The sequence below is a fragment of the Temnothorax longispinosus genome, chromosome 12 (assembly GCF_030848805.1).
Source record: "Temnothorax longispinosus isolate EJ_2023e chromosome 12, Tlon_JGU_v1, whole genome shotgun sequence".
NCBI lineage: Eukaryota > Metazoa > Arthropoda > Insecta > Hymenoptera > Formicidae > Temnothorax > Temnothorax longispinosus.
Genome location: NC_092369.1, coordinates 6526337 through 6539992, shown reverse-complemented (window position 1 = coordinate 6539992; position 13656 = coordinate 6526337). Strand labels below are relative to the sequence as shown.

Genomic DNA, 13656 nt, shown 5'->3' with positions numbered 1-13656 from the left:
TTGTATACTAATTATTGCACAAAATAAATTATTTTACTTATGCACATATATCCACTTATTTACTTAAATTAATTATTTTATCGGAAAAGAAATGTTCTATCGAACGTTTTTCGAAAGAACATTTTTACTCACGAGAAACTACGTTTCTAGAAATCGGTTATAAAACGTTTCGGAAAAATGCTTACAAAACATTTCTGAACCGCGTATGTGCCACCTAGGACACTGCATATCCATGCGGTAAAACTCTTTGCTTTTATTCTTAAGGGCTCGATCCTCGATCAACACTTTTCTTTAGCTCATCCGTCCTTTATCTGTAGAATATTTAACCTGACAAAAATCTGAATGAGGTTTTTCTTCTTTATTCATGTCAACGCACGACCCAACATCTGTCTGCGGATGAGAGAGACAATTGCCAAACTGTAATGGACTGTCCTTCCTCATTCTTTCATAGCCCGGATCTGGCGTCCTCTGATTATCACCTTTTCGGTCTATTCAAAGATACCATTTTTCAGATTACAATGAGCTAAAGAAAAGTGCTAATCGAGCCCTTAAGAATAAAAGCAAAGATTTTTACCACACGGGTATACAGCGTCTTATTCACATACAGTAAAAGTGTATAGAAAGAGATGATGATTATGTAAAAGAATGATAAATGTGCATCATAAAGTTGTAAGATACCATAAAGTTCCTGCAGGAATAAAATTTTCTGAAAAAAAATTTGAAGGCATTACTTTTGTGCCGACCCTCGTATTTTCAGTAAAATACTTCCATCAAGGTATAATACAAAGTTATCTTTATTCCTTAATAATAAATATAAAAACATAAAATTCATTTATTTCTAATCTTGAGAATCGTTGTTATATAATTACTGTTAAATGTAGTTATTTTTTTTTAAATTTTGATTATACTATACGCACTAATTATTGTTTGACTTACAAATAGCGTTTATATGATATTTGATAAACGAACAAAAATATGTTACTTTCAATTATCAGTCTGACAGCATAACAGCAAACTAGAAAAGTTGCCAATAATTAATACTAAATTGTCAAAAAATATCTTTATATTATATTTTAATCAAAGAGGGATTATATAATAAGTATATTATTAAAACAATATATATTTATTTTTTAATTGAGCTACACTAGAAGAAAATGTCGCGCCGCCGCCGGCGACAATCGGCCACGCGTTAAAAGCGCGACTTCCAGAGGCTTCCCTGGGCTCAATTTTTAACGAATCTGAACGACTGACCTCTCGTTTTGTAGGTCTCTTCAAGCCCTACAACTTTGTCAGTGGCGGCACATTTCTATCTATTAATGGAAACGAGATAAACGCAAAAACCGCGACAAAATACATTTTTTCCCACTTTCACCGGCTAGAACTCGACAAATATTGATTTTAAGTTAGGGTCTTCACGAAATGAATTGTAGGGCTTTAAAAGAGCTACAAAATGAGAGGTTAATCAATCATGTACGGTCAAAATTCGCCGAGTTATTGCGAAAAAACGAAATTTTTCATTCCCCCTCTCCCCCTTAAAAACCCATCGGTCCGATTAACCCGACAACTCAGAAATAAGCTCTTCTACATCCCCCCAACAACCCTAAAAAGGTTTCATAAATACCGCTTCACTTCCGAGCAAAAGTTTTTTTTTTGTCTAATTTGACTGGACTAGTCCGTCGCGCGGAGAAGCTTCCCACCCGAGGGAGTCCTGGCAACAATAGATAACTACCATTTTGTTTATAAACTCCTTCCACTACCACTACCACCAGCGTCAGCCAGTGCATTCCCTTCCTTCGCCCCCTCTTCCGCATGCTTCGGAAAAGTCTCGTACCTCGTGCTTACGGCTTCCTGTTCCGGAGCACGCCGTCGGAAGGGTCGCGTTTTTTTTTGTGTTTTTAATTTTTTTTCCCTACCCTCTCCGTCGGCTCTTACCTCACCGTTTCGTGCACCAGCTCGTTTCCTCCTCGCGTCTCGCGCGCCTCTTATGCAGCCGCTGTTTGTTTACGCGTAAGTCGCATTGCACATGGAATCTTTTAGCACGTGCCGGAGAAAGTATCACGTGAAGATTGAATGAGATACAACGTGAATAAGGTTTATGCATTGTACGTTGTAACGCGAACGTTTGTACTCGACACCCCGTGACACTCGCCGCAGTCAATCGGGCCGAAAAATTTCATCAGCATTGAAACAGCGTGCAAGTGGTGATTTAACATCGCTCTTGATATCGTGGGGCGCTTACCCCGTGCCCTTATAGGGAGTGCAACAAAATGGTTGTTTTGCTGATGCAATTGATTGTCGAAGTTATTTCTTTAATGTATCGTGATTTTCTAACGCGTTGAAATAGAGGAATGCACGCATAATATTCTTACGGGGGGCGCGTGTATTCTTTTACATTACATTAAAGTTATCGTCTTTTATGTAATATTAAAATTATTATTTTTTAAAATACATTTCTGAAATTTTTAAAGGCAATTTCGCGATAAATTGATTTAAATCGTCGACAAATTGGTAAATGCAACGTGTATATTATTTTCTTTTTGAAATATTCGTTTTTTTTTAAATATATTTTTTAGCGTAAGAGCGGAATTTGTTTAAAATACATGTCGCTCATGCTTCGTTTTTTTTTCACACTTAATTGAATATCAAGAATTTGTAGTTAGATTTTTTTTGTAAAAACATGGTTAATATAATGTGCAAAATTTCAATGTTATCAATTGCATCGCCATAATTTTGTTATATAATTGATAAAAAATGTTTCGTCATCTTGAGAGAAGGAACAAAGAGTCGTTATTCTTAATGGTCTCTACATATTTATCTAGATATCTATCTATCTTTGAAATCTAGAAACAGATATCTATCTCGATAAATAGATATTTAGATTTCCTATGCTTTTACCATCCCCCTCTCCGATTGTTTTCTTGTAAGCCTTAAGCACAAAGTGCAAAATCATGTTATCACAGCAACGTTACATATGTAAATTGATTAAGCTCATTTTCGATTATATAGACGCAAACATATAGCATAAATAATTTTTTTCCCAAGGAATTTCGATTTTACGCCTCGTAATATACACATAAAATGTGTGAATTAAAAAAAATTATAATTAATATACAAAACGATTAAATTATTAATTGGTTGCAATTAAAAATTAAGTATAATTAATAATTTAAACAGAAAAGTTATACGTATTATGTTTTTATTTATGTTTACAATATTATTGCTGAAAATTGAAGGTTGTTTTTATAGTTACACATTGTATATCAAGTATTTTTTAAATTTTGATTTGCAGGTATAAAAAATTCAACGATGGCTAGTAATTCAAGAGGAATACCCCGTATACAGGTCTTTAGACCGACATACGAGGAGTTTAAAGATTTCACGAAATATGTGGAATATATGGAGAGTCAGGGTGCCCATAAGGCCGGTTTGGCAAAGGTGATACCGCCATCCGAATGGGTCCCGCGGAAGGACTACGAGAAGGAGGATTTGGACCATCTCGTCATTCCAGCGCCAATCTGCCAAGTTGTTACTGGAAAACAGGGACTTTATCAACAAATTAATATCCAAAAGAAATCGATGACTGTACAGGAATATAGTAAATTAGCCAATTCCGATCGTTACGCTACTCCACGTCATTTCGATTATGAGAATCTGGAGAGGAAATACTGGAAGAACATAACGTATGTCGCGCCGATATATGGCGCAGATGTGTCCGGTTCCTTAACGGATCCGGACGTGAAAGTGTGGAATATCAATCATCTAGGAACAATTCTGGATTATGTCAACAAGGATTACGGTATATCGATCGATGGCGTCACTACGGCTTACCTGTACTTTGGAATGTGGAAAACTACGTTCGCCTGGCATACGGAGGATATGGATCTTTATTCCATAAATTATTTACATTTTGGTGCACCGAAAACGTGGTACGCTATACCTCCAGAACACGGACGTAGGCTGGAAAGACTGGCCAACGGCTTCTTCCCAACTAACTATCAGAGTTGCCAATCGTTCTTACGCCACAAAATGTCTCTGATATCTCCCCAAATACTAAGGCAATACTCTATCCCATGTAACAAAGTAAAGTTTTTTTTTCTACTTACGTTGATTGCATATTTGAAATTCCTTTCAGTTATCTTTCACAACCTTTCGTATCTTTGTCCTCACAGATAACGCAAGAAGCTGGAGAAATAATGATCACATTTCCATATGGCTACCATGCTGGTTTTAACCATGGATTCAATTGTGCGGAATCCACCAATTTTGCGACACCTAGATGGGTAGAATATGGAAAGAGAGCTACGCAATGTACCTGCAGTAAAGACATGGTCAAAATATCTATGGACACCTTCGTGAAACGTTTTCAACCAGATAGGTGTGTATCTGATATATTTTTTTTAATAATTCAATTTTATAATGTTACTCGCTAAACATGATACATTTACATTTAAATATTTACTATAATTAATTTTCTAATAATGTAGGTATGAATTGTGGCTGAGAGGCGAGGATATTGGTCCCCATCCTGAGGATCCTAGGCAGACTGCCGCACCAATGCCGTCACAAATGGATCTGTTGTAGAGATGGGCGATGTTAATAAAAACACATAGATAATGAATTGTAACGCCAAGGTAGCTTTGATTGCTCACATCCGTCCAAATATCACACGTTAATGTAAACGTAGAGCTAAGCTTTAGATCTTCTTTAAAACTGTCTTTCAAAAAGTCATACTTAGCATCAATCAGGCGAGTTATGGTTCTTCTGCTAGGAACGGTATATAGCGGGGCTGCTCTATTCATGAGCCGCTTAAAGCCCTTACTGTCCACGATGGATAGCGGTAGATTTTCTGATGTAATCATAAACAGAATATCATTCGTGAGTTTATTTGCTAAAAAACCTCCATCTAAAAACAGGGAAAAAAGAAAATTTCACGTAGCGCGACTTGAATTTTACTTGATTAGACTTTAAATCTAATAATATCTTACTGAATCTGTTGTGTAGCAGTAGTAGCAATGGTGAATTACCACAAAGCTACTTGAATGCAGCCAAAAAATAAACGACATATGATTCATAAGAAGAATGTATTATTTTTTATAGAATAAATGTATAAAGTCTGAATTCAATATACCTTGCATTGTTCAGGTACATTACATGGATCTATATTGAAAAGTTTTTACAGTACATTGTGGTCTATTGTACAGTTTGTAATAGTAATTTTCAATTAAAAAGTCTGGTCATCATCATTTGAATTAAGATCAATAAATAACTAAAACTTGACTTGATCAATAAATAACTAAAACTTGTTTATTAAACAAATCGGCGGGATCGTTGAGTGCAGATGCGTGTAACATGTTCGCGTACATGAAGTTTACGGCGCCATGCGCACGTCATAAAGACAAAGACATTGTGGAAGTTAACAAAATAAAATCTTTCAACAAGGCCAATTGGCATAAAAATAAATATTACAAAGTTCAGTGCGGGGAAACAAAATGCCAAGGGCTCATAATTTTCGTTGAAGGTAAGCTATATTTTATGTAAGTAATATAATATGTTTGAACGAGATTGTAAAAGCACATGGTTTTTCTACCATGTGCTTTTCAGTGAAAAAACAGATATTTGAAAAATGTCGTGCCGATTAACTTCCCGCGTAGCACACTTGTAAATATTAAAATTTTTTTGTAATATGTTTTCGACCGATTTTGACGAAGCATACACAGTTCCTGCTAGTTCTGACACATTAAATAATCTACGGCCTATATAAACAATTGTCAAAAACTAATTTGTACATGCCACAAACCAGCAAATGTTTTATTGTGCAAAAGTAAAGTAAAATTACTTTTCATGCATTCAATTGAGAAGTTCTCTAGGACAGTTCTAATCAGAGATGGACATATATTTAATAAATAATTATTTAATTACTAATTACTTTTTTAAAATTAATTAAAATCAATGTTATTACTAATTACAAATATAATTACAGCCGAAATAATTTGTATGTATTATTTCCGTATCCTCATTGTACAATTTATTGTACATTACAAATTAATATATTATTCTTGCGAATGCATACGTATTTCAGATAGTCTGGAAGAAGCACAAGCTAAAATATGTAAGACGAAAAGAATAATAGTGCCAGTAAAAAACAGAATAGAAGAGGCCGACGATACCACCACAACGGATACCGATGCTGGCGCCATTATAAAGAATAAGGTAAGAATTAATTTCATGTATTATTTTTTATACTATTACGTATACAGGGTGTTCGATAACTTTGTCCCGCGCGAATTTCATTAAATATGTAGGAGATACCGAAGGTTTCAGACAATAGTTTCAGGATTCCTATAAGGAAAGAAAATGATACTAGAGCAGTTTTGTATTTAGAGGTCGTTACAGTTATTTCAAGGCAAATTATTTTATTTGAAAATAAAACCTTTATTTTTTATTATATTTTACTCCATACAAAAATACTATTACGACATAAGAAATTTGTTTTAAAAATGTGAAATTGTATTAATATTAACAATTGAAATTTTGTTTAAATATTGTATTAAATGCGGTAAACAACGCCCCGTAAAAAATACACGTTTCTGAACAAACAAACATATCAACTATGAAATGACTGAAATTGTGCTGTAAATATAGACAGTAATAATGCCGCCCCCCCCCTCCCCACGAAATACTGGCACTTTTATCTGAAATATTTCGTAGTATGTATCTCGTAGTATCCTGCAATTTAGTTTTTGAGAAAGTAGAGTGTATTTACAATAAGGCACCTAGGAGATAAAAATTTAATTCTTTATGTATTCTTGTAGAAAGATCAATCGGCAGACATACGAACCGCGTTGCACGCAAAAATAAAAAATATCTCCAAATCAGCCGGCGGTAACATGCGCGAGAAAGAAAAACTCTCATCACCGAAGCAGCTCATATCTACTACTGATGTTAGTACAAGTATGGTTACTAAATCTGTTTACTTGAAACGTATCTTTTTTAAAAAATGAGTCATATCTTGAATTCCAATATAAAAAATATTAAACTATTTTCAATGTATTAGTTTAGATCTTTAAAATGATGTTATGACATTTCCTCAATAGAATTTTGTTCATTACTTATGTAAGTTGAAAACCGATGAATTTGACGAAAAACGTTATTTTCATGCAATTAGCAGCCGAACTTTACATGCCATAAGAAATAATGAAATCCCCAAATGCGTAAATATATTAAGTACTAATTTCAGTTAATGTGAGCGTTATACGTTTCCGGTAAATGTAAATATAGTGTAATAATTAACTTTCGACTTTTTATCAGACAAACGAATCTCGGAAAAGAAGCAACTTGGACTCCTCATCAGACAAATTGGCGAAAAAAGCCAAGCTCACTGCAGCCGTAAGTAGTTGTAATTCGTTGTTACAATGCACCTAAGTAATACGATAAGTACTGTTTTTATAGTACATATGCTTTTTGCAACAGGACAAATCTGCAGCACGCGATTTGTGCAACGTTAAGTCTCATGCTAATCTCGAGAAAGAGTTAAAAGGCCAAAAGCTGCACCTTCTGGAGAAAGATGGCGAGATTAAACGGCTGACGCTTTTGTTAGAAGAGGCGACGTCATTAAATAATAATTTACAACATAAAGTAATTTCTTATTTCGACGAATTCAAAGGTAAACGCAAATCATATGCTTAAACTTTTGTTATTTGCAGGCTTATTAAAGCAATAATTCAATGCTTATAGAGTTACAGTACAGTTCTTTGTTAACTGCCAGCTTTATAAGGTAATTTGTAAGATGCAAATATGCAAGTAAAAATATATCGATTATAATCAAAAGATATTGCATCTGTCTTACTTTTACAAAATAATAATGTGCCTTGAAAAAACGTCTCTTATTATAAAAATAACAACATGAAATGTAGACAAAACGTTAATGAAATTGTCAGGTCATTTTTGATAATTTACTGTACTGTACATTCCCAACAAATTGTCATTATTGAAAAGTCCCTTTATAAAGCATTCAAATTAATACTAAAATTATAAAAGATATATAGTTTAATTAAATTCACATGAATATAGTTGTTTGTTTGTCAATGTATTTGTAGCCACAGCTGATAAATTGGACGAGTTAAAAAGTCGCGAGGAAGCCAATACACTGCCTGTGGGCTACATTCGTAAGAGCAACGGAACTGTAAGTCGCAACATACGCTGTTCTCTTTCCAGAAACATCTGAAACTCGCTTATTTCATTTACTTTTTAGATCCACTTAGGGAGAGATATTTGGTTATCAACAGAGGCGTACAACTCTGCGGTTGCAAAGCCGCGATCGCTACAAATCGTAGTGGAGAATCTGGCCCTTGTTGTCTATGGACTGGAGACACTAACATACATTACATTATATTAATAAGAACAAATTATTTAAAAAATACTACTATTATTAGGAATTGTATAATCAAATCTAAATATTTTTTTATCCTTTGACCTTTTATTTTTTTTACGATATTAAGCAATAATATTAATATCCCTCCCATTATCATATCTCTCCCTCCCGATTCGGTGAGGGATACTTTACTCCGGTCGCAATGGATTCATATGTACATTTAACGCCAGTGCAGTGATATGCATAAAATGTGCAATGTGATAAAGTAATATATAACGCATAAAGCGATATGTATAATGTATCCCCGATAGGTAACCACATATGTTCCTTATTTTTGTCACTTTCTTTAACACTTATTTATTAAAAAAAGAATTAGTTCATTATATAATCTGCAGCTATAAGTCACATTAATAAATATATGATATTAATTAAATTATATTTAATTAAAAGGAAAGAAGTCAGTGTGTCGATGTTGAGAAAAAAATCAAATATTGATTAATCAAAAGGCAAATGATCGATTATCGTTATTCCGATTAATCGAGAAACATCGCCCATTCTTAAGGCTCAGTCACAATGAGAAAAATAAGGAATAAGATAAAGGAATAAGGAATAAAGGAATGTCGCATCTCACTTTAGTACACGTACATTAAAGTGAGATGCAACATGCCTTATTCCTTATTCCTTTATCTTATTCCTTATTTTTCTCATTGTGACTGAGCCCTTACACTGCTCTGTTCTGTGATTTGTGTAACTTTGCGTACAAATAAAATTTATAATGTGTGATTTAACGTTTGAGGCACTCATATGATCAATAGAGTACTAGTGGAGATGTAAGTATATCTATAATTTATAGTATTTATTATAAATATATTTTTCCTAATCTTCTTGTTGTTTTCTTGAGTACATGAACAAATTGTAAATCCTAACCTAAAAATATGGTATTGCATTTTGTTAAGTGTCAAGAAACCTAAACACAGAGTTGACGTCACGTTAAACACTAAATAAAAAAAAATTGTATTTTGTTACAGAGATTGATAAACTTGTATTCCATTATTACATCTTAGGACTCAACATGAATGATGAGGAAGAGTCCCTACTTACAGAAGATAAAGATCGTGTAAGTTTTTCTTCATTTTTACTATTTATTTTTAATACGTATTGTTAAATGCATTTATTTAGGTTAATTTTAATTAACACAGCACTATTATTACAAGAAAAGTTTATATATTCGTGAGTGGTAACATTGTCTGAATTGTTTGTGTTTTAGGAACAAGTACGAGAGGAATTAAAACATATGAGTTTTGAGGATTTACAGAAATTAAAAGAGAAATTAGGTACCAAGGTATACAATGAGACGATATTTGGAAAGAAAAATAAGAAAAAAACTGAGAAAATAGAGTTTAAACGGGAAAATAAGAATAGGCCACGAGAGATTTCTGCTAAAAAGCCAGTTCCCAGATATAAAGAGTTAACTCGAGTAAAAAAAGTTGTATCTCGGGATCCTAGATTTGATAGTTTATGTGGTACGTTTGATGAGAAGGCCTTCAGACATTCTTATGCATTTATTAACAAGTTACGGGAAAACGACCTCAAAACTTTACAAAAAGAATTGAAAGAAACGACAGATCTGAAAGCTATAAAGAAAATCAAATATCTCATTCAGAGGCTTGAAAATCAGGTAAGGGAGGTAAAGAAAAGGAAAGAGAAAGCAGAAAAGAAGCGGCAAGAAAAGGAAGAGCTACTAGAATCTGTTAAACGAGGAGAGAAGCCCATCTTCAAGAAAAAATGTAAGTTTAGCTTATCGTTAACATAATACTGATTGATATTATATTGTTTTATTTTATCTTAATTATCTTATTTGTCTTTTGCAGCTGAAAAGAAAGTCTTGGATTTAGTCTCACAGTATGAAGAATTGAAAAATACAGGTAAACTGAAGAAGCATATTCAGAGACTGCGAAAAAAGAATAAACATAAAGACAGAACAAAATTGAAAGCAGACAGAACGGAGTGAAACACACATATATATATATATATATATGTGCATATATGTACATTTACACAAATAAAAATGTTTCCATAATTTTTTCTAATATCTATGGGACTATTTATCTTTATTAAGACACAACTCTAGATATAGATATAATTATTTTATTTTTGTTGTCTGAATTCTATTGTATAGGAAAAAAAACTTTACATTCTTTTAAGTTAAAATATTTAATATATATCTATATATTATTTTTAATATATTAAAATAAGTATAGCTTCACAATAACTTTAAAACGTTGAAACTTTTACACTTTAAAACGGGTCCTTATATATTTTTATTATATTAATATTATTATTAATAGAATTAAAATAAAGACCCATTTTAAAGTTTTAATGTTATAAAGTTTATTGAACTATACTTATTTTAAATATATTAAAAATAATATATATATTGAATGTTTAACTTAAAAGAATATAAAGTTTTTTTCCTAAACAATAGAATTCAGACAAATAAAATAAGGATCCGTTAATTTATATTTATTGTATCCTTTCTCTGTGTACCTGTGCGAGTGTAGCCTCAAGCACATTAGCACACCAAATTAAATAACGAGTCCGAGATGAAATATTTGTCATAATTCTTTATAGCTCATCCATTTTAAGATAACGGATCTATGAGATTCTATATTTATTTTTAATACAATTATAATGATGCGGAAATATGTATATCTCATACAATTTTCACAGATCCGTTATCTCATTAATAATCCTTTTTGTCACTCACCAATCGACAGTGGAGTTGTCAGCTACGTATAATCAGCGCCACGATGATTCTGTAATATACAAACATAAAATTCAAATTAAAACGCTCAAAATATAATTAATAATTTAAAAGATAATTCTTACATACATAAAATTTCTTAACAGCTTTTTACACATTAGATATCTATTAAAATAATTATACATTTTTCGAAAAGAATTTGCACAAGAATAAATTTTTATAAAATTTTAGATTAATTTTTTTCTCTAATTATTATTTTTAAATCATCAAAACAAAACGACTAATTTTAGTACAAATAAGCAATAATGCTTACCGCAATGTAACTCCAATTGCCCGATACCTTTCCTAGGCCTCCTCAGTCTCCTCCCGGGTTTTTTCATCTGAACCCTTTTCTTTACTCACACAGCAGAGGAGTTATACACAAAATTGATCTGTAACATACGAAAATATTTAAATAAAAATAATGTCTAAAATAAATATGGATTTCTTGTTATAAGAAAAAGATAATACTTATATTTTATATACACATATACAAAAAATATTTGTAGATACCTATATAGTATATTGCTATATATACTACTATATATAGTATATAGTATATTGCTTGCTTGCACTAATTTATGAAATATTTGATTTCGGACGAATAGAGAGTAAAGAGATTAAAAGAAACATGCTTAAAATAAAAATAAAGAAATCACTTTTGCACGCGTTTTATTTGTAATTTCAATAAATTTTTAATAAAAGAATAACATCTTAATAACTGCTTTTTTAAATCTAAACTATTATAAATTTTAATTATTTAAAAATTATTTAGAAATAGAAATATATATTAACAAGTAATATTTTATATATATTTGTTGATATTATAATCATGTCATAAATAATTTATTACATATTTAAAAAATCTTAAAATATAAAATAAAATCTAAAATATTTTATTTTTATTTGACATTGTATTAAACATGCAATACACTATATACAGTATATTGCATGTTTAATACATTGTCTAATAAAAATAAAATAAAATTTAATAAATTATTTGTGAAATGAGTAATATCAACAAATTTATATAAAATATTACTTGTCAATATATATTTCTATTTTTAAATAATTAAAATTTATAATAGTTTAGATTATATCAGAATTAGATATTTTTCTTATCTTTTATACAAGTTATTTAAAAAAAGCATTTTTATTATAAGATGTTATTTTTTTATTAAAAATTTATTGAAATTACGAATAAAATAGTACTTTCGTGCAAAAGTTATTTTTTTATTTTTTATTTTATGCATGTGTCTCAATTTCTTTTCGATATATATTCGTCCGAAATTAAAAATTTTATAAATTGGTACAAGCAAGCAATATATATATATATATATATATATATATATATATGTATGTGTGTATATTATAAAGTGATCTAAAAACGATACTGCGCAAATAAATATTTATTTCTATCAGTATAACAATTATTAATAAAAGATAACAGATTATAAAATGCTCACCTCGCGATCTGTTACATTTGGTCCTCGCTTCCTTAGTTTCGGTTCTTTTTTTTCCGCATTGTTATCTCTTCGTGGCACTCACACCTGTTTCCTAAAACAAACAAAATATTTATTACAATTAAACGCGATTACCAGTAATCACTAGAATATTATACAATGATCGTGCGGCTTTGCTATATCTTGTGTGATACTCTCGATATTAAGTACGCGACGCGTACTTAATTATATTACAACAGCGGAGAAATAAATATAGAAAGAAATTATGGCACGTTGATATCATCGATATTTCAAATAAAAATGCAATGACATGTATATCTGTGTAAGATGGCATATAAAGTTTTTTGGATGCCAAGAGCGACGCGTTACTAGATTGATTCGCGCGATAGATCTTACAATAGGCCGATCAACAAGGCTTTCGCGAAATACGCGTTCGAACGGATTATCATACTAATTTCCGTGCGCCGAATCTATACTTCGCGATAGCTATTGCAATGAATCTGAAATGCAAAGTTAATGCATGTTACATACTTACTGATTAAATAAGTCGTGCCACTCGTTCCGGAACCGATCCGTCTCCGTGTCGTATTCGGCGCATCCTGGAAAAGGAGAACGTAATTAATATGGCGAAGGCGTTTTGTCTCTCGCGCGCGGTCAACTCGCGCCGAAAGCGCCGCGACGCACGGCGCCGCGGCGTCGCTATACGCGTCCCACTCTCAACTTCGCGCTCACGAACTTTCCGAACTTCGAAAATCATATATTATAAACTCGCCTATTATTACGATTGTTATTTTGCATGTTTTCTAACGAATCTAGCGTATTAATATTTTATCCGCGATATTCGCGACACTCGAAAATGCGACCGTCACTTTCGCGATTGCTCGCGCGACGCGCCTTCGGTCGTACAAGTACCGCGGAATACGTATTTTCAAGAAATATCAATACCCGAGCTCTAAATCGATACTACGCGATAGATGCTGTAGTTAATGTAACGCACGCAAGGTTAATATCTGTTGTAC

The 13656-nt window shown here is 32.0% G+C and overlaps 2 protein-coding genes and 2 long non-coding RNA genes across 5 annotated transcripts in view; 3 read left to right on the top strand and 1 right to left on the bottom strand.

Moving 5' to 3' along the window:
- Positions 1 to 13656, bottom strand: part of LOC139822885 (uncharacterized) — a 29693-nt gene that overhangs the window by 15471 nt on the left and 566 nt on the right. The window contains exons 3-8 of one of the 2 annotated variants that reach the window (XR_011734632.1): positions 13173 to 13236; positions 12641 to 12731; positions 11449 to 11566; positions 11139 to 11187; positions 4650 to 4846; positions 4480 to 4572 (exon numbers count right to left, since the gene is read on the bottom strand). This is a non-coding gene — a long non-coding RNA (uncharacterized lncRNA). Of the gene's footprint in view, positions 1 to 4479; positions 4573 to 4649; positions 4847 to 11138; positions 11188 to 11448; positions 11567 to 12640; positions 12732 to 13172; positions 13237 to 13656 lie in introns of those variants that run through there. The other variant, XR_011734631.1, reaches the window with a different exon arrangement.
- On the top strand, positions 3296 to 4641 carry LOC139822883 (probable lysine-specific demethylase 4B). Its single transcript, XM_071795054.1, has 3 exons — positions 3296 to 4080; positions 4170 to 4375; positions 4485 to 4641. Exons 1-3 carry the CDS (start codon positions 3307 to 3309, stop codon positions 4579 to 4581), a joined length of 1077 nt encoding a protein of 358 aa, XP_071651155.1. The 5' UTR covers positions 3296 to 3306; the 3' UTR covers positions 4582 to 4641.
- On the top strand, positions 6669 to 8930 carry LOC139822886 (uncharacterized). The gene is made up of 5 exons (XR_011734633.1): positions 6669 to 7386; positions 7471 to 7663; positions 8097 to 8182; positions 8252 to 8682; positions 8822 to 8930. It is a non-coding gene; the product is annotated as an uncharacterized lncRNA (long non-coding RNA).
- Positions 8953 to 10980, top strand: LOC139822884 (ribosomal RNA processing protein 36 homolog). Its single transcript, XM_071795055.1, has 4 exons — positions 8953 to 9201; positions 9400 to 9488; positions 9639 to 10158; positions 10243 to 10980. Exons 2-4 carry the CDS (start codon positions 9444 to 9446, stop codon positions 10380 to 10382), a joined length of 705 nt encoding a protein of 234 aa, XP_071651156.1. The 5' UTR covers positions 8953 to 9201; positions 9400 to 9443; the 3' UTR covers positions 10383 to 10980.